Consider the following 21,279-nt stretch of genomic DNA (forward strand, 5'->3'; position numbering starts at 1 on the left):
TGATCACATTTAAACCTCTCAAACAGACTTTATTCAAAAACAAGTCTTTTATTACCTCCAGGTCACTGTCAAACATCAAAATGGTAAAGTAATTATCATGTTCTAGAGAATATAAGTTATATATAAATAAAATTCATGTCACATGTCAATTGTCAACAACAATGCAGCTTTGAGCTTTGTCAGAAATGGAGAAGGTTTTGCAATGTCCCAAAACCATGGTGCAGGTGTGTCTGAAGAACATTCACAGTTTAGAATAAAATCCCACATCTGGAACCAACCATGAGAATAACTTATTTCCTATTTGAAAATCTAAAAGCACAACTGGTAATTAAATCTGCTTATTATTATTATTATTATTATTATTATTATTTTAACATCCATCTACTGTATATATGCACAACTAAGAACGATCTGTAACATGCAGCATGTGATCTGGTGAAATTAAAGTCTCATTGTCAGAAAACAGAATAAAGGAGAGATACTAAACTCAGTGTTTCACAGGAGGAGGAGAGATAGACGTGGCACTGAAGGCACAGGAGTCATGAAGTGGGCTTTAAGGAATGCACACTCAGAAGTCTGAGGAACTGTCCGTCTTATTCTTTCAATTCAATGGAAAATCTCAATCTTCTGTCTGTCAGTGCCAGGATGGACCACCACTAAAAAAAATAATGTTGGGACAAAAACATATCATACATCAAGTATATCCCTCCTCACCAAACCCAATTAACTTCTGTTCCTGTGTCCTGCTTGGTCAGTAAGTACAGTACACTCTGTGTCAGCATGTATATGCAAAAAGTGGCAACTGCAATAAACTAAAAGTGTTTACTCAAGCATATACAAAAAGTGTAAACTACCTACTGTTCTCTCTACATTACGTGTGTGTCCCGTGAGTCACTGACTCGTCTATTTCTTAACATCTCTGTGGAATGTCCGCTCTAACTTTTGGACATTTTGTCAGAAATACCATCCGAAAAAACAGATTTTGTAAACAAATGCAATATATGTTGTCCTAGCATGTGAGAAGAGTTCATTTTAACATTTTGTGCACTTTGCACGGTGCAAACATTGGCAGGTTTGAGGGTAATCAGAAGTCCAGAAGATGACACACACTAAACCGACGGTACTGTAGAAGCTGCTCTGGGTTAAAGCCCCTACCCAATGGTATAACAATGCATGTTGTATCATCTCAACAGCTTTGTTGAGGATATTATGGATAGATTCCGCAGTTTGCTTATGTAAGCTAATGGCATGTTTTGGGTATTTGTGGCAAGTTTGGACCAACATTATGCATAGTCCAATTGTCCAATGGTCACACTGCAGTCACTCAAAATCACATCACAACATCCTTCGATGTACAGCCCAAAACACAAAGAGCAAGTGGCTACAACACCTACACCTCTTGTCTTTCTGTTAAGGCCAGTCCCTACATGCTATCAAATCTCTCAAACTCACTTCTTCTTGTAACTTCTCCTTCCTTTTTATATACCTTTGCATCTTCTATTTTGTCTATCCACAACTCACTTCATTGAGCAACAGAACAACTGCTAGGCTAGTAAGTCTTGTCAAGGGTCTTCTGTTATCTACAGCTCTTTGGTCAGCTCATCGGCAAATTCAGTCATGATGTCATGCACCCAGATATCCCTTTCTTCCTGTGAAGTGTCCACCAGGAAGACCATCAGCTTCCTGTCCCATGGGTTTGTGGCTTCCTGTACGGCCTCTAGCTGGGCCACAAGTGGTTTCTTCTCCACATGGTTCCTGAATACGATGGAAGCTTCCTCGGACCACTGCCTCTGCTTCAATCCTGCGAGGAAAACAGGTGTGAAGGTTAAGCTTACTTTTATGGTAACGATACAATGTTAAAATTTAATGATACATAAAGGAAACGCCTGGTAGGTCATTACAATTTTAGATTGTGTTTCACTGAGGAACATTAATAACTTAAGATCAAGAAGAGTGGGTAGTTTTCTAATTAAATTGTTGAAGCACATGGGCGCCCAGGTAGCTCACTTGGTAGAGCGGGCGCCCATAAATAGAGGTTTACTCCTCGACCCAACAGGCCTGGGTTTGACTCCGACCTGCGGCATTTTGCTCCATGTCATTTCCCCCCCTCCCCTTTCATGTCTTCAGCTGTCCTGTAAAATAAAGTCCTAAAAATGCCCAAAATATAACCTTTGAAAAAAACATTTGTTGAAGCAAACGTGGGACGCTTCCCGTTTAATCAGGAAAGTGTAATGTTTAGTGATTTTATATTGAATTTTAGCTAAAATAAGGAAGGCAATAATTGATTGATACAGTATCCCTCCTGGCAGGTATTGGAGCTAAGGCTCAGGTAGAGTTTGGCAGTTGTGAAAGATGTACTCAGATCCTTTAAGTAAACATAGCAATCGAATCATGTAAAATACTCTATTGCAAAAAAATGTCCTGCATTCAAAATCTTTAACTAATTGCACAGAAGGTAGTTTTATCAGCAAAATGTACAACATGTATCAAACGTAAATGTACTCATTATACAGAAGAACAATAATACTTATTGTAGGTTGAGGTTAATTCATAGAAATGAATCTTATATTTTTTATGCTCATCATATGCTTTACGTGTAAAATATGATCCTTCAAGGTAACAAGTAACTACTGCTGTGTCATATAAATGTAGTTATGCATTTAGTTATTTTACAAGTACAATATTTGCCTCTGATATGTAGTGGAAATATAAAGTCAATCCACCAGTGGGAGTTTGGATGTTACCTTAGGGACCTTGATAACAACCATCAGACTCTGTTGTGGTGGAGCTCTGTATCTCTACTCACCAGCCAGCTGAGCAGTGATGCCCTGGAACGGCAGCTGTCTGAACTCTTTGATCAGAGGCCTGAGCTGTGTGCAGCTGATCAGCTCGTGTTTACCATAGTCCAACTCGTACACAGACACCAGCCCATTGGTCAGAACTCCCTTCACTAACACACGGTGCCAGCTGACAAAAGAGAAGTAGGAAGAGTGGATATACTTAGGCAACTGCCTCCATTTGTTATTGAATATCTACAACAGAATACAAGTAAGAAGCCCCCCACAAAAAATACTCAGCGGAAATCAAAGTAACTCACCTGTTCTCCACTTTAGCAGCGTATATATGATTCTTTTCTATGTTGAGTGGTTTCTGCTCAGTTTTACTGTAGTAAAGAATCATCTCGCCCATCAACACCACCAGTTTGTACATATCTCTCCAGGGCTGCAGCACAAAGTGGCCTGGATGGCACGCCACTGATACATAGACGTCTATGTTGTTTCCTTAGAAGAGAACAACTTAAAGTGAACAAGTGATTTTTTGGGCTATAGTAAGGCCAGAAAAGATTTCCGCCAACTCCATTACCTGCTGGGGGAAGCTCTAACAGCGGTGGCAGCTGGAGAGAGGATGAGGGGGCAGCGGGTGTCTCTGGTGGGCAGTTGGTGGACATGTTTCCTCCTCCACCTGTTCTGGGTCCTGACAGAGCCCTCCTGAGATGAGGCTTGGCTGGGACAGAAGTTGATGTTGGACTTCCATTAGTGTATTCACTGGGGCTGGGAGCCTTGGAGGATAAAGTCGCTGTGGAGACCTTGGCAGGCCTGGGAAATTAAGTTAAAAAACAAGACATTTAGTGTATAAATTAGATACGTTTTAACTTAATTAGCTAGACAGTGAAAGGATAATACAGGTCAATAAAAAAAGCAGCAGAAACCTGTGGCTTGTCAGGAAAACATCTGGTTGCTGTTTGAACAGGTCAGACTGGGCCATCTGATTATTGAGGCTGCGGGCCGGGTCGTTGAAGTTTTTGTCGGTAAAAAGGTGGACGTAGATGCAGCGCTTGGTTTCATCTACCTTGGCAACCTGGATTGGGATGTCAAGGTAAGTGGGAGGTACATAAGGAAGAAAATCAGAGGTACTGACCCAATGAAGGCATGTTTTGGGTATTATGAAACAAATAACTAGCATCACTGTAAAAACTGAAGATATTTAGATGTCAAGGAAGGGTGGTCAGCAATTTACCTTCATGCTACAGTCTGTGGTGTTAAGCACTTTCTCTCGAAGCCACTGGACAGCATCTGGACTCCAGGATCCAACACTGACAGCCAGGTCTGCTAGACAGCACTTCACAGCCTAAAAACAGGTTGCTAGAAGTCATTTTCAAACTGTAGGACTGTATGAGGACTCTGTCCTAAATACAACATTACATTGTTGCTCTTCACTGGTTTTCACATTCTGTGCTTTGAAGACATAGATGCTGACCTGTGGAGGGATGGCCATTAGGTCATAAAGGAACTGCGGGGGAATCTCTCTCAGCTCAAACACCTCTACAGAAGCCTGGACACCCACATCAATGAACAGGATGTCCAGCACTCTGCTGCCATGTAGATTGGTGATCTAAAGACAGAAACATAGTCAGGGAAACCTCATTTTTACAGTTAAAAATGTGCAAGGAATAATACAGTATTCATGGAGGGCTCTGCTGTCAGGGTAAATACACCTGCCTCTATTAGACATCTGTGGCTATATTCCCTTTGTCAGGCCAACATCAATCATATGTGTATTTGTTTAGCAATTCACCATCTGTGCTGCAGGGAACAGTGCCATCTTACCTCTACGCGGGACCATTTGCCTTTGTAGCGAGCCAGACACCCTTTCCCACAGAAGGGTCTGGACACTAGGAACTCTGATGTTACCTGGAACAGAAATTAGTTTCATCAAGAAACCAGTAGCATCAGATTATTGTTCGATCTGACTGTACTTCTTCTGCACTGGCGAGGTTACTGAGTGTGTGTAACTGCTGCTTTACAACTCCAATAAATTGGAAGACGTGCAGGAAATTGTCACAGCTTAGATTCAAACCCTAGACCTCTGCGTCGAGGCACAGTGGTAGAAGCACACGTGTACTGAGAGTACATGTGTGCTGCTACCACTGAGCCAACCTGGCCGCCGGAGTTACAATCTTACTTCTACATTAACTCACAACAGTTGAGTGATGACACCAATGTTACCACACTAGCAGAGGGAGTTACCCTAACATACACTTTTCTTGTCTCAACTATGGATTACCAAACTGGTTATTACATTGTGAAAGTTCTTTTCTCTGAACTTCCTTCCGGCTAGAAAAACAAAACCAGACCATCCAGTTTGCTACAGGTCATGGAAATAATTTGTATAAAGTATGTAATGAAAATTACATTTAAAAATCTTATTACTTTCCTGCATGCTTAATGACTTTAAATCAAAAGCAAAATTCTCTGGACTTGCAAGTTTGGTAAAGTCCAATAAAGCTTACACTGTGTTTAAATAACCACTTACGTAAAGCATTACTAAGCCGTAGAGTATAGCAGTGGCACACCTCGAAAAAGCACACACTCTTCTGTGCTGCTTACAGATTAAGTGGCTAGGTAAAATGGTCAACCCTAATCTCAATCTGTTCACAACTCTGCCTGAAAGTAGCAGCACAACACAAATAAATTCACAAAAGCCTTTAAAGGTGAATGTGTGAGTCCTAGTAACCTGCGTATACACAGCTAAGCTTCACAACAGACACAAAAACACATTGCAAGGAAGGTTCATATTATTCTCTTCTTGTTTCCAATCATGAGTATGCAATACATATGTGGGCATCCCATGTGTATTCCATTTACCAACAGTAATTTTATTTTGTTAAATACAGAATTACTAGTGCAGATGCTAATGCAATAGCTGCAGCTACTAAACTTACACAGGGTAACATGTGAAGCTACACAAATAAAAGTCTAGTGTTTAGCAAACTCAATTGTGCATGGATGGTATAATGGATCACTACAGATTTGGTGCTCAAATGAGTATTGATGGCAGCAGGACGGTGAATGCCTCATTGAGTCAAAATAAACATGTCATAAACAACATGTCCATAGTTGTAATTGAAGACCTATCAATGGAGCTCATTGGTGTGATTTTAAAAGTTTGGTCAACAATTAAAATCAATGGCACATTTGCATCAACAACTGAATAAAGAGTCAACATTTTTACAGTTTCAAAAGTCAATGAGACATCAAATGTAGCATTGGTTTAACCTGTAAATGGAAGTATGTCTCTATATTCTCCAGTATCACATTCAGCTTGGCAAGACCTCTGGAGGGCAGCTGACAGTAGATGGTCCCATCTGAGCAGACGCTTCTGACAGTCACATTCATATAAGCGCTGTTCACCTGAGGAGAGCCAGTGATAAGAGATTAGTATGATGTACAAACAGACACACACCGACACAACAACGCACATACACAAACTCTCCTCTACCTGTAACGGGCTGGCTAGCGTCTTGTCCTGCAGGGCTTTCATGCAGGCAGCGTTGATGTTGACATCATCATCCTGTGACGTGTCGTACAGGACAACAAGAGGGGTCTGCCCTCTCTCTAGGATCTCAGCCAACAGGATCCTTCCACTTGCCATTGTCTCAAACTTCTTCAGCACAGCGGGCTCCTGACAGAATGGCTCCAGGCCTACGCACGCACACACACGCACACACACGCACACACACGCACACACACACACACACACACACACACACACACACACACACACAAATATATTTAAACTAGAGGCCAATAAATGATGGAGTAGGAGAAAATAAAAAAAAGTCAGACTCACCTGCAAGTTTACATTTAGTTGCCTGGAAAGGCAGTTGGAAAAATTTCTCATGCAGCTCAAACATTTTGGTTTTGCTGATCACCTCTGAGAAGCCATGATCCACATAGTGCACCTACAAAAAACACAGGGATTACTGACATTTCCTCACTTCTCAAGATCTCATAGCCCGCCTGCTAACCTTTCCCATAGCTTTAGCAAATCATCATCTGCCTCCTCTGGGTTGGGAAGGATTTCTACACTTTTTGATTAATTTGTCTCGGATCTGTTACTTGTCTTCATTGATAAGTGACCTTAGGTAATTTCTTGACTTCTCACCTTGGCCTTGTCAGCCATGACCTCGCAGACTTGCGCCCTCAGAATTTCCTCCTCCTCCTCAGCCCTAACAGCAACAAGTTGGCCAGAGGATGGAGATGACAAAGGAGTTGGACTGCCTTGGTCGAGGCCATAAAACTCCCTCATTTCATCTTCCATGGACTCCTGGGCCTGGGAGTAACCTTCACCAATGTACCTAAGAGCGGAGGAAAGACAGACAGTGAGAGTGTTATGAACAGTCCAGTCATATGGTGTTTTTATATCATTTCATGGTACCTGCTCGACTCGCCTCGACTCACTCACCATGTTTTTTTTTTTTGCTGCTTCCAGTTTTTTTTAAACTAAATTTGTCTTGTCTGGCAATAGCCACATGTCGAGAATCAAAAACAACACACCTTTGATGTTCTGTGTTACTTCACGACAGTTTCCTCCCCGCAGTTTCCTGTGGCGTCGCTATGATGACCAGCCACGCATGAGGCGGTACTAAATCTGCAATGGAAATGGGGCAGCGTGGCCGAGCCGAGCCGAGTAGACCTGGTACTTACAGTGGTCAAGCGCCATTACAGTACATTTGCACATACAGTTCTCCCCTACCTGAGGATAACTCCATTGGTGTTGGTGGCCTCCACCACTAGCACAGAGGGGTACTCCTCTTTGGGGATTTGCAGAGAAGGCACGGCGTGGTTGCTGAGCCTCCTCCCCAGCTCCTGCCTCAGCCTCAGCTCCTTCTCGCTGGCTGAGTTCGTCCTGTTACAGTTTTCATCCTCTCCTCCTCCTCCTCCACCTCCACTGCTGCTCCTCCTATACAGGATGGCCCTCTTGGGGTTGTCAGGCATCGGGTAGTCGATGGTGCAGATGTCGGAGAGGAGATGAAGGTTCTCAAGGACGTGTCCAGGAAGTTGAAACTTGTAGATATATAAAGTTTAACAAATATTTATATCAAAAAATTCAACTGGCAACAAGTTTGGTAATTACGTTAATATGATAATTTTTCAAAATGTTACTGACTTTGTAGGTGTCCTGGAAGAGCTTGGGCAGTGCATGGGCCCACAGGCCATTCGAGTACTTCACCAGGAGCTCCTCCAGTTTCAGCTTCAGGTCGGGGCTGAGGCTGGCAGGGGAGGAGGGGGGGCTGGGGGACGAGGAGGACGATGGTGGATTCTGAGGAGAGCGAGAACCAGAGCGAGTCAGATGGATGCTAGGGGGTCTCTGCTGGACTGGGGACTGCACGGGTTTGTCTGGGGTTGTGTTTGAAGTTAGGACAGGGGCAAAGGTGGAGTTTGGGGTAAGGGTGGGTGGAGGGGAGGATGTGGTGGTCTGTTTCTTGGCAGGGTAGAGTAGCAGCTCTGATGGGTTGCTGCTGCAGGTTTTCTCTACCTAGGAGAGTAAATGGAAAGGACTTATTATAAAACCATTTTGTAGGCAATACAGACTTACCATGACTAGAAATGCATGAACTAAGCCTTTTACAATACATTTTTAGGATTGGAATTACTTTGTTGCTGACAAGAGTGCACAGGCTTGTCAATGAACCTCTGCCAAGCACCAAAATGTGTCTTTGGTAAACTAATTACAGATCGTGTGATTCAAAAATTCCTATTTTTCAAGCCCTCTGATTTGTGATTTCTGCTATATACAAAAGATTTCTCAGTGTTAAACTACTAATAAATATGATTACTTCAAGTATTTGTGTTTCTATGCAGAGTGCTTTGGGGGATTTTGTTTTCAGGACTTTGTGCATAGTGTCTCCCTGTGCATATTATATTATATATAGAGTAAGATCAGGAGTACACACAGTGCATATGTGTGTCCAGGTGTCCAGGTCTTTGAGGGCCTCAGTGGGCATGTCCTGTTTATACAGCTCTCTGTAGATCTGAGGCAACTTCGACACCCAGAACCCGTTACTGTACTTCCCCAGGATTTCTAAGATTTGACCCTGGACCTGCTGAGGGTTGTAGGGCTTTCCTTTCCCAGAGCTGAGGTTCTCATTGAGATTCACGGGGGCTGTAAGGTTAGAGAAAAAACACAGAAAGAAGATTACAAACACTTGCAAGCAATTAGTGCTTGTAGAACTGTGATCTTCTTGCCCCTGAAACTTGTAGATCACATGGCATGCTTTCCCCCAAAACAAAGGGACTTGAGTCTTGAAAGAGATGTATGGATTCTTCATAAAGAAGAATGGTAATGAGGCATCTTCACAAACAAAGCTATGACTCCTTTTGCCCCTGGATTTGTCTGTTGCTCTGTTGAGCTAGATCAGAAGACGAGGAAAAAAACTCAAAGAAACCAACCCTTTGCCCTCCAGGCTTCTTTTCCTTTAATAAAACTTTAACTGCAAAGGTGGTTAGACTGTCAAACATTCTAGTGAAACATTAGTCAATATTCATCCAAATAGGGATATTAGTATTGACTATTGCCAAAGGCTTTTATAATTTTCCAAAGTGTAAATCCCAAGATAATCAAACAGTACTGTAAGGTGTAGGTCTTGCACATTTTCTAAACAGGGAGGAACTCACATGAATAGAATTTCCTCCTCACTCAGGGATGTCTCTTTACATACAGGAAACCTCAGCTCTTAAACCAATCAGTATCAAACTTTAACAGTCTCTTCTGTCTGTAGGGGCCAGAAATAAACATCTGAAAAGGCTGAAGACTCCACACATAATACTGTATGTGCCTCACAGCGATGCAGTTTATTACATTCCAGTGCGTTTCCCCTGACTATGCAGGCCATAGCCCTTCCTCAACCAGGCAACGTGACAAAAAACAGTTGGTTTGGCTGAGTTAGTTAAAGTAATGGAGGTAAAGAGTAGTGAGAACCATGTAAAATGTTGTTGTTGTTTGTTTGCTTTACATAGCAGAAAATTGTGAAGGTTAGGAAGAGACATGATTTAATACCTCAGCTCAGTATGCACAGCTTCTTTATTAAGTTGAGTGTTAAATGTCCCCTTGTGATGCTTAGAGCAGCTGGCCAGATTTAAATTATCTTACGTTATACAGGTCTGGGCAACATTTCTGTTCATTCAGATGACAAAACTCTACACAAAATGTATTTTCAGCTAAATAAAAAGCAGCATGTTCTACTTACGACTGGTCTGTTGGGAGTTTCTGGAAAGGTGAGCATGCACCTCCTTCTGAAACCGTGACGGGAGGGTCATCCTCTTGTCTGACCTTAACACAAGAGAATGAGGAGCATTAGTTTCTATGGGCTCTGGAAGAGATGGAAACTGTGGAGAAGACAGACTGGAAACAATGTTTTCTTCTATTTTGAACCTTTATAAGCTGCATTTTCCATCTATCATCTTTGTGCATGGTTTAGAGAAATTCATCTCTGATTCCTAATCAATTAGGCAAAGCACATCTTTAAAAATGACTTTGGTAACATCTCAAAGTCTAACCAGGTAACCAGCTTAAATTCAGCACAAAGTATTTTTTTGTTTGTCCTCAGTCAAACAACCCATTCATCCAACTGTCTTCATCGCCATTGGTATATAACAAGAAGTCATGAGATACAGTACACTGAATACAGCATTGCACTGTAGATGCTACTCCTCAGACCTAGTCAGCGACAAACTGAGAATGCATGGAAAGATTTTTACATTGTGTAAAATATCCATCGCCTTTCGTAGACATAACTGAACTGATTTTAATAACTGTTTCTTGTAGGTCAATCTTTTCCTATTTCCAACCTTGTTGTGTTTGCTGTTCAGATCAGTCACCTCAATGATATAGTACATGCTTTGTAAAAAACATTCCTCCCAATTCTCCTGATTCAGCCTGTCAATCCCCTTCTTGTTTTTCTCTTAAGTGGCAACCCCTGGCCCAACCTGGTACATAGCTAATAACGGAAGCAAGCTATCAATAACAGAGCATTGATGGCTGTAAGAAGGTTTGAAAGGCTTCACATCCTATACATAGATCACAGAACATAACGTCAGCAATCTGTGCACTCCACTGACCTAAAAGCTATTTTCAGCAGGATCAACCATCACTAATGGTTTTTCTGGACTGAACACAATCGCCCTGCTACTATTATAGACAAATTCTTATTTTACGTATAGTTTAAGCTTCAATTAATAATAATAATCTGAAGGAAGCCAATGACCACAATTGGCGATGTAATGTAATCCTTGTCCAGTAGAATAAATGTTGAAGTGTCCATTGGTAGCAATAGGGAGGAATTTCTCTATTGCTAGCCCAATCTGTGTTATTCCAAAAAAACATTGAAACTTTGAGAGTACAAAAAGTAATGCAATAAGATTCAAATTGACACAAACAGTGCCTGCCAGTAAAATTTTTGGTCTTCAGCCAAGAGACATCTAAGAAGAAGAAAAACTTAGAAATAATGGAAATTTGAATATTTACATTGCCATGACAACTGGGCAAACTACCTCTTCTAGGGGAGATCGTGTGATATGATCAAAACCCCCAAAACAGCTACTGAGTGCATCTTGGGGTGACATTGTTTATAGTCTTAGGTTGAGATTGGGGTTAAACTGTTTTCTGGAGACTGCACCTTTGTTTTGACTTTGCTTCCATTTTTGTAAATTTCTTGACAAAGAAACCTGTGACCAGTGTCAACGACTTTGTGGTAGTATGGTTTTAAGAGACACCCAAGAGCTACCCATCCTGTCACACAAACACAAAGACACACACAAAACCCTCCCACTCAGGTCTTCTCCACCCACTTCTCCTGTGTTTTTAATTTAATAAAAATATTTTTTAAACTGTAATTCTATGTCGGATGTTTCATTTTGATTGTTATAGTTACCATTTATACTGCCATGTATCTCGTAGTACACGCACAGGCGCACACACACACACACACAAACACACACACACACACACACACACACACAAACCCACACACACAAATGATAACGCTGGTGTACTGTCCAATGGAAGATCTAGAGGGATACAGAGAGATGTGCTGATTCACTCTGTGTCGGTTTAGAGTTGTTAATCTACCAGAGAATAGAGGGGGGATTAGAAAGGGCTCACATCCACCCTGCTCTGGGCTTGTGTACCCTGCCAACACACCAGGCTTCTCACCCTGCCGCCCCATTGTGCACACTGGACACCCATGGTGATACGGAGACACAGAGATCTGATGTCAGTTGTTTTCACAAGGAATGGACAAACACAGTTGTGGATGGATGGAAGTGAGAGAGCCCGTCTATGAGCTGAATTACCCTTAATTCTTGTTAGAGCAATGCAGATCGATAATATCTCGCAATGCTTCTAGATGGCTTCGTCAGTAACAATTAATCAGGTTTTTATCTCAATCCATGTCATGATGAATGACAGAAGAACTCTAAAGCCAATGTCTGTTGTAATAGTAGTGATTTGTAAAAAGAGAAAATAGATTTGGACCAATCCAGAAAGCATAATCACAACATAATGAGAGTGTTTCATTTACCAATGAATTTCCAGAGAGTGATAGAAAGAGAAGGAAGAATGATGCTTAGCAAGCTGAACAATGAAAATGTGCCAAACATGCAGATGAGGGGGCAGAGAGAAAAGAGGAACAAAGATGAAGTGGCTAAGTGAAGGGAAGAAATATAAAGACAGAGACAGACAGAGAGAACCAGAATTATCTAGAGAGCACAGCATCAGCCCAGTGCTGAATAAGCTGCAGCAGGGAGGCTGTTTGCACACAGAAACCAACCAGTTAAAACCAAGCTTTCATTCACCAGCAGCCTATTCTGATTCAGCTCAGACCACACAGGTGGGAGGAGAGAGGGGGAGACAGACAGAGTGAAAGAGAGAGAATGAGAAGGAAAGAAAGAAAGATGTTCTTTGTTGACTTGTGGCTGTAGTTTGGACTAGATGGTGGAGAAAATATAACAAAGTGGTCTATATTGTCTTAAACCATTCATAAAATATTGAAAGCATGATGCATTGATGAGTGAATCTACAGGAAATGTTCTGGCATGACAGCTAGCTTTTCTGAGCACGTTGGTCAGGTACACATTCCTCTGCTTGGATTTCCCAAGCAGTGTGGAAACCTGGTTGGTGACTTCCACATATAATTGTGCAACAAAATCCCACAAATATGTGAGAACCAAGCTTCCACATTGGGATGTGAGCTGAAGTTGTCTTTTAAAAATAAAGGCTTGAAACAAATTAGATCTTGAAAAACAAATCCCTATTTTGTTAGAGGGTAAAAACTGTATTGTGTCACAATAAAACACAACAATGTAATTTACACATAATTCACTCCTAACCATTTCCCTCACTCACTTCTCTGCAGGTGGGTTCCCTTTCCTGTTGGGTGTGTTCTGATTGGACATCTTGTTTGGATGCGCCCCAGTCTTGCCCTCTGACTGGCCATCCCTCATGTCTCTCGCCTGTCTGAAGTCTCCATGTCCTGCCCCTCGGCCGCCACCTCCTCCTCCTCCTCGACCTCCTCCTCGCCCGCGGTGGTTTGGCTGCCTCAGAGATGTTTGAGGTTTGGCTGCATAGAGAAACAGAAGGCAAACAAGAGAAGTAAAACTATGGACTTAAAATACACACACACACACACACACACACACACACACACACACACACACACTCACACACACACACACACACACACACACACACACACCCTGACTCAGCTAAACATGATGCTGAGACAGGGCAGTGTGTCTGTCTGGAGGCCACAGTGTTATAGACAGTTCAATATCTGGAGACGCAGTAGATCTGATATCTGATGAGCAACAGCATAGCTCCAATCAGTGAGCCAGCCAGCAGCAGTAACAACAATACAATATGGCAAATAAAAAGCTGAGAAAACTCTCCTGTGCCTACTTTCTTGGATTTGCTTTGGATTTGTGTAATAAATGGGGGGGAAGGTACGCCTAACTGATTTGAGTCTTAGATTTCTTAGCATAAAGACTGGAAGCAGGGGAAAACATGTAGCCTACCAGTATCTCTAAAGCTCAGTGATTAACTTGCTGGGAAGGAGAGGGAAAACCAGCAGAGACTCCAGGAAGTCAGTACGACATATAAGATATAACTATAGCATCTCCTGTAAAACCCCCACACATTTTTGAACTACTGTTTTTGAACAGATAATTCAAACATGTTTGAAAATGTTAAAGTGCTCATATCATGTTTCTGGCTTTTTCCCTATCCTTTATTATTATATTTCTTTTTTTGTACATGTAACCGGTTTACAAAGTGAAAAAGCCTAAAGTCCCACCCAAAGGTAATTACCTTCAGAGTAAACACTTTTCACAAACTGCTCCAAACAGCTCTCTTTACTTCCGTGAAGAACGTGCGTCACTTTGTTATACATTATAATGCTCCTCTAGCTGCTAGTGTGGCACACCCTCATACTCTGCTTCTGACTGGCTAGTAGTCCTTACCTAGGTACTGTCAGGGCACGCCCTCATACTCTGCTTCTGACTGGCTAGTAGTCCTTACCTAGGTACTGCAAATGTGTGACACCCAACAAAGATGGAACAGAGGTGATATGTCTTATTCTGTAGCTAAAACAGAGAGCTCAACACACAGGGTGAAAAGAGGTGCTGCAGCAATGTGCAGTACAACAAAATATCAAGTTTGTTTTCCGAATTTAAACCATGTAAACCTATTCTGATATAACCTCCTAATACAATTATGAACCTTAAAATGAGCATGATATGAGATCTTTAATTATTGACCAGTACAGGTGCTGGTATGCATATTTCTTAATTTGGAGACAGCCAGGCCAGCTGTTACTCCTTGTTTCCAGTCTTTATGCTAAATTTAGCTAATCAAAGCCTGGTTCTAGCTGCTCCATAGTTAATACACAGACATGAGGGGTATCCATCTTGTCATGTAACTATCTAGGCTAGAAAACAAATATGTGTATTTCCCAAAATGTTTAACAATTTCTTTCAAAAATATCCATTAGCAACGCTCTAAATTTATATAATGTGTTCCTATAAAGGAAATAGTCACAATTCGGGAGAGTGTGGTTGCAGTCCCAGGGACATTAAAGGCAAATGAACGTATGTGATTTTTATGAAGTGGGGGTCTGCTGGAAAAGAGCATAAAATATAGTATAACAATATATACAGTATGCTGTATGCTGTTTTATTTTTTGTTAAAACATCTATTCTAACCAATTATTGTATGATTGTTTTTTCTCAACAATTATATTCTCAGTTTCAAGACTGGTAACATTACTACTAGTGGGGAAAAGTACATGTAACACCAAGTAGCAGAATAATTCTAACATGAAAAGCCGAGTGCAGTGATCCAACACAGCACCTACCAGTCCAACCCGTCATCACCGTGATGTTACATCATTCAAGCACAGCAAGGCCAGCATGACATCACATTCCTGCTAATTGACGTCACCAATATACCCTGTTGAGCACAACCCTTAGTCATTTCCACTCCCACACTCCCTCTTCCTTTTCAGTTTTTCTCCGACTGTCTCTTCTTTTATCTTTAGCCGTTTCTTCATTTCTCTTTTCCTCAGTGAGATCCTGAACTTTCTTTGTTTTTCTCATCCTCTCTGTTTGGGCTGAATCTCATTATATCTTTGCAGTGACAAAACACAACAAGCAGCTTCATCGGACTACGTCGTTTAGAGTCATTAGCAGGCAAATTTGATTTCTAAATCTTATTATTTTCTCTCTGAATGTGTATACCCTATAATACTAGCAGGTAATCAATCAGACAATTAATGAATCAATATAACTTCCAGACGCATACACATTACAGAAACTCAGAAGTCACACATGCAGGAATGCACAAGCTTAAATCCACATGCAGAAATAGGCAAGGACAAGCAGATACAGTCAGAGCAGACGCTGCGTCACCTCACCGGCATGGACACACAGTCCCTGGTCTGCTTCTGTCTGAATACCAATATCCTGGTGAGGTGGTGGAGGAGAGGATTAGAGAGAGATGAAGAGGTTGATTTGTGAATCAGATGCTCTTCACATGCAGCTGAGTCTCAGCCGCTATAGGCTGCATTAGCCTCAAATCAGAACACGCCACCCCCCCCTCTCTCTCTTGCTCTCTCTTGCTCTCTCTCCCTGACTTCCTCCTTCCCTGTCATCCGTCCCCCCCCTACTTCCTTCTCATTTCTCCATCCCTCTGCTTTTCTTTTCCTCCAACACTCTTGCTGCCACTCCTCTTTTCTCTTCTCCCTCTTCTTCCTGCACTACCACCTCCTACTTCATCTTTTGACTCTGAGAATGTTCTGCAGCATCACAGTCTAGCGGAGGTGTATGCGCTGTGTATGTGTTGTATGTGTGTGTGCAGGTTTGTGAGATTGCATTTTTGCATGTTGTGCAAGTGTGGTTTATGAATGTGTTTAAAGCAAATAAAGTAGAAAAAGGTTAAGAATTGTGTGTGGATATACAGTAACATGGCATGTGAGCCAGTAATATTGCATGTGAGCTGACATCATTTTACGCGTATGAAACTAATACACCTGTGCAGCCCTGAACATTGTGAATCTGTCTGCTTGAGTGCACACCTGTTTGTGGTATTCTTAGTGCCAAGCAAACTGCAGGTCTCCACAGAGCAACAGTTAAAACAGGTCAGTTGTTCATCCACAAACTGTTGGACTGCACCATAGAAAAGCTTTTCCCTGTTGTATTGTCACAGTACTGATACAAGCCCTGGACACGTTCTAGTTTTCTCATGCTGCAGCACTGCTGCACTGTAGCACCAGCCCCAAGAGGAGTCTGTAAAAGGTTTGGAAACAATCAAGAACTCGAGTAGTTGGATTGAGAAAATGGATGGAGACCTAAATATATATTTCCAGGTTACAGTTTACTACAGCTTTTTAAATCAGTATATTTTCTTGTCAATAAACAAGTGTTTAGTTAGAGTATAAACAATACTGCTCTGTCATCAATATGCAATATATGGTATATATACAGTATATACTCTATACATATTTATCATTTTATGATTGTTTTCCTGGCAGTGTATATACAAATATAAACAATATATATATATATATATATATATATATATATATATATATATATATATATATATATATATAATATACAATTTATAACCCTATAATGCAGGTCATACCCTTACTGAAATATTACTGTTTAAGATGAGAAATATGTTTTATAACAGGACTTATGGGCAGTCAGGAGGCCTTTGTGTCACATGTACTGTATATCAGTGCTGATATGCATCCAGGCTTCTCTTTACTATGTTGTCAAACATGTTTTGAACAGTGCAGCCATTTAGTCATTCATTCACATCTGAATGACATTGAACTCCTTCATCCAACTCTTATTGAGAGTGAGAGTCCTCATACAGTCCTACAGTATGTATCTTACAGCGAATTTGAAATGATTACAATGCCTAATCTTTTAAAGCTTGTAGTTATAGTTCTGATTTTTAAAGATCCACAGCAGCCTGAAGTAGACTCAATCATAGTCTGTTTTTTTATTTAATGCAAATAAATATGGACATTACAAGATGAACAGTGAATCGTAGACAGGGATTTACACTGTTGCACTTTAGCTACGCTGCAAGAAAAACTGGTGCTGGGTATCTTTTGTGTTGGGCCACTGTGTGTATCCAACACTGAAATTGAACAATACTGCATATGCTTATGATTCAGATTCAGAAAGGGGGCAAGATGCAATTCATTTTACAGTCTATCCCATCCATATAATAAATAAGTACAAGAGTAACGTCAACCATCAGCATCCATTTCAACATGACATTAACAAAAATGGCGTTTTTCCATTACACGGTACCTCCTCGACTCGCCTGCTAACAGCTACTTTCTTTAGTATCACCTCGCTGTAAGATACATACTATAAAGTTGATCTAGCATGTAAACTTACATTCAGCAGTAAGTGCAATGACATTCAATTTAATTCGTAACGGATTTTAAGCCACGTGTTGACTCAGTAAACACCTGTGTAATTGGATAGAGCTAACTTTGTGTTCTTCAGAAGATGAATGGGAAAGCCTATAAGTGTAATGACAAAGCCATAAGATCCAAAAACCATTGCCTTGCCAATTCTGTTCCTTCCTAAATTACTGAATCCTTTATTAGCTCGCTGTCTCTCATACAGCATCTGTGAAATCCCACATGCACAAAGGCAACTTGTAATGTTTTTCAAACTCTGCATAAATTGACACTCAGGACTTTAGGTGAGACCAAAATAGTTGAGTGACTAGCTAGAAGTTAATATTAAAGAGGCAAATAAACTGGATTGACAAAAAACTGTAACTGTGTGTTAATGTTTATATGAAAATCTTACCATTGAGGACGAGTGGGGCAGCCGGTTTGACCCTCATCTGTGTGTTGACCAGGTGGAGTCGGCCTGTCTTCTTGGAGCTGCGCTGACGAGCCACCACCTTGGCTAAATGGGACATCTCATTGGCTCCTGAGGCAAAACACAACATCTGCCGAGAAGTGTGAATCCTATCCAAGTTATGCACACAGTACTTTGGATACATTGTGGTAGGAACATGTATAATTATTTAGCAATAATCTTATTGTATTATAACTAAATATTTTTTTGAGTCTGTCCTGCAAACCAACCATCCTGCAGCCACACACACACACACACAGACACACCTCTCCAGAGCGGCTGCGCTCGGTGCGGACTACAGAGGGCATGCTGGCTAGCAGTGCATCCAGGTTGTTGTGTCCCATCTGTTTGTGTGGTATCTGCTCCCCGGTCAGCTCTTTGTACTCTGACTTCAGACGGGACAGGGACACTCCACCTTTGTTGGCCTGGAGGACGGCCCGCAGCATCTTCTTCACCAGCTCCACGTCAGCCATCTAAAAAGAATTAAGTGGGACGAATCCACTGCAATCATTTTGATATAAGCTTTTTGTCATTTTGGTTTCCCTAAACCACTTAGGACGGGAAGACAGGAAGTGAGAATGGCCGAAGCTTGTGATGATAGAAGCCCATTCAAACTTGAAATAGTCTGCAAGGTAATTAAGTTCATCCCATGGGCCAATGGCAGACTGGTTAGGCAAGTTTTTATTAACTCTTGCATTTCATCAAATGTTTTTGAATGGAGATTGTATACTCACAGTGGAATTTGTTTATCATATATAGTTATAGTGTATAACCAAAACAAGCATGTATCTTCCACATCTCTTTTTCTCAAAGGAAAGGAAAGCTCATTTTCACTCACGATTCCCCTCTTCTGTGTAATAAGCAGGTATTTATTGGTGACTAAACTCACTCTGCAAAGATCTCTTTTTAGTGTGATCAAATTCTTTTTTAATTTAAAGAAAAAAATAAAAATGCGTAACATTGGTCCAGATGACAACATACAGAAAAGTACACTACACACACACCAGAGGAGGCACAGTGCATCTTTTCCACAATCCTTCCTTGCATCAATGTTTCACTCTAAAACAAAGAGAGGAAATACGGGAAGGAGGGAGACACAACAAACACACAACAGCAAGAATGATGCCTGCAGCTCACAAACAAGACACAGCCAAAAGACACACACAAACAGACACACACAAACACACATTGACAGGGAGAAAGGCACAAGACAAAAGGTCTCGCAAAGATTTCTTGTTATTAGAAGCAACAAACTGTTACTGTAGCCCAATAAAAGATTTTTTTATTTTACCATAATAACCATAAAGACATTATGGTAAAGGACATTATTTAGGTTCTTGTGTGTTACAAGTGCCCCCCCCCCCTTTCCCCGGTGTACAGCCTATTACAGAACATCTCCCATTGGTTTTCAGCTTGTCTGCAGCAAAATCCGCCCTAAAGAGGAATTCACAAAATTCTGCAAAGTACAAGCCTAAACCAATATGATGTCTGTGAAAGGTGTTATAACGGCTTTATTTCAACAAATATTCGGTATGATTGAAAAATCTGGACGCTTGCCGACGTGGAGACACGCCCTCGATTTAACGAAAAGAGGTCAGTCAGTCTGTCAGTGCCACAGTGTAGTTTTTAATAACAGGTGGCCAATCTGAACTGTTACATTGCAGAAATTTCAGAGATATATTTTTTTAATTTTGTGTGCTCTCAGTGTACAGGCAGGAATGCACACACGGCAGGAAGAGTCCATGTCATCAATTTTGCATAACGTATTAACATTTTTCACGTGTTTTGGAAAGATGCCCTTGTCTGTAATACCTATCGTCTTGCTGGACTTTTTTCAATAAAAGCCTTCTATAAATAATTCCAAAATATTTAGACGATTTCGCACTAGGCTTGGATGGTTATGAAAAGGGTGAAAAAGCTGCACTGTAAACAAGGAATGAACTTGTCACTTGTTATTATAAGGGAAATGTTCCTGCGCTAGCTATGTTTCAGCCACTTGTTGATATGGCCACTTTTTGCAGCGCAGGTATCAGACGGGACAGAGAAACTATAAATGACGTAACTCATCACACCCGCCATGGACCAAACTATTTAGAAGAAGTTTCCCTTTCATTTTTCGTTTTCTATACAAAACTACACTTGAATTGTCCTGACATGATGAATGACGGCAGCAGAACGTACTAGACCCAGTATACAGTCAGCTCAGGCAACAAGACTGGGCGTAATATCGAGTTAAATCCTCCTGCCATCTCCGGGACAGCGCTCGTAAAGTTAGTTAAAGGAACGCTATCAAAGGACCGGAAGCACATACTTTTTGCATTCATAATAAAACTTCAGACACGCTCCAATCTCTTTTTGTTCTTGCTCATTAGTAAGACAATTTATGACTTTGAAAGTCCCTACCGGAAGTACATTTATGTGCCTTTGCTAGCTTGGAAGCATTCCAGACATCCTATCCGGGAATATCGAAAGAGGCTAAATAAACACCGGACAAAACTTGCTCAAACTCAGCCAGGACTGAGTGTTATAAAATTCCATGTAAGTCAGAATGAAATCTACAAAAAAACATTCTACCTTGCTCTTAATAGACGGTATGGTGAAGTCAGGACCTGCTCCTCGCTGTCAGTGCTGTCACCACCACGGGGTTGAGCTCCGGCCGAAGCACTGTCCCCGGGGTGGCTGCCAGCCGGTCGAGGCACAGCCTCTCCTCCGCCACCTGATTGGTCGGCTGTGCATGGGCTTCTGGTTAACTACACGTCAATATTTTCATCCAGGGGCCACAGCACAAGACTGAGGACACATCTCATTGTCCAACTATAGACAGTATTCTATGCGTTCAACCCTAACTAGCAGGAGCAACTTTCACAAGTTGGGACCAGAGGGCGTTCAGCATAGACACTAATTGCTGCAGCACTAATATAAAGAGGTCTATGCTATTCTTAATACATATTTCTTATCCATGTTCTATTGTTCTATTTGCCATTTGCCATTTTTTTCTCTTTTAAAATGTATTTTGAATTTATTCTGCACATGTATTTATTTGTTTATG

The 21,279-nt window shown here is 41.3% G+C and overlaps 1 protein-coding gene across 2 annotated transcripts; it reads right to left on the bottom strand.

Moving 5' to 3' along the window:
- Positions 1 to 8: 8 nt before the first annotated feature.
- Positions 9 to 20,983, bottom strand: tdrd7b (tudor domain containing 7 b). 2 transcript variants are annotated; one of them, XM_034901161.1, is made up of 20 exons: positions 20,805 to 20,983; positions 18,497 to 18,703; positions 18,177 to 18,321; positions 13,186 to 13,399; positions 10,031 to 10,113; positions 8,738 to 8,946; positions 7,951 to 8,319; positions 7,537 to 7,847; positions 6,946 to 7,138; positions 6,631 to 6,742; positions 6,280 to 6,482; positions 6,057 to 6,191; positions 4,608 to 4,691; positions 4,258 to 4,392; positions 4,018 to 4,128; positions 3,710 to 3,858; positions 3,364 to 3,596; positions 3,098 to 3,281; positions 2,807 to 2,967; positions 9 to 1,801 (listed from the first exon to the last, which is right to left on the bottom strand). In XM_034901161.1, the coding sequence occupies exons 2-20, from the start codon at positions 18,701 to 18,703 to the stop codon at positions 1,581 to 1,583; spliced, it is 3,459 nt and encodes a 1,152-aa protein (XP_034757052.1). In that variant the 5' UTR covers positions 20,805 to 20,983; the 3' UTR covers positions 9 to 1,580. The 2 variants fall into 2 exon arrangements, with proteins under 2 accessions (XP_034757052.1, XP_034757053.1); XM_034901162.1 differs by lacking the exons at positions 18,177 to 18,321; positions 18,497 to 18,703; positions 20,805 to 20,983 and adding an exon at positions 15,749 to 15,990.
- Between the last annotated feature and the right edge of the window lie 296 nt (positions 20,984 to 21,279).

The sequence above is a fragment of the Etheostoma cragini genome, chromosome 19 (assembly GCF_013103735.1).
Source record: "Etheostoma cragini isolate CJK2018 chromosome 19, CSU_Ecrag_1.0, whole genome shotgun sequence".
NCBI lineage: Eukaryota > Metazoa > Chordata > Actinopteri > Perciformes > Percidae > Etheostoma > Etheostoma cragini.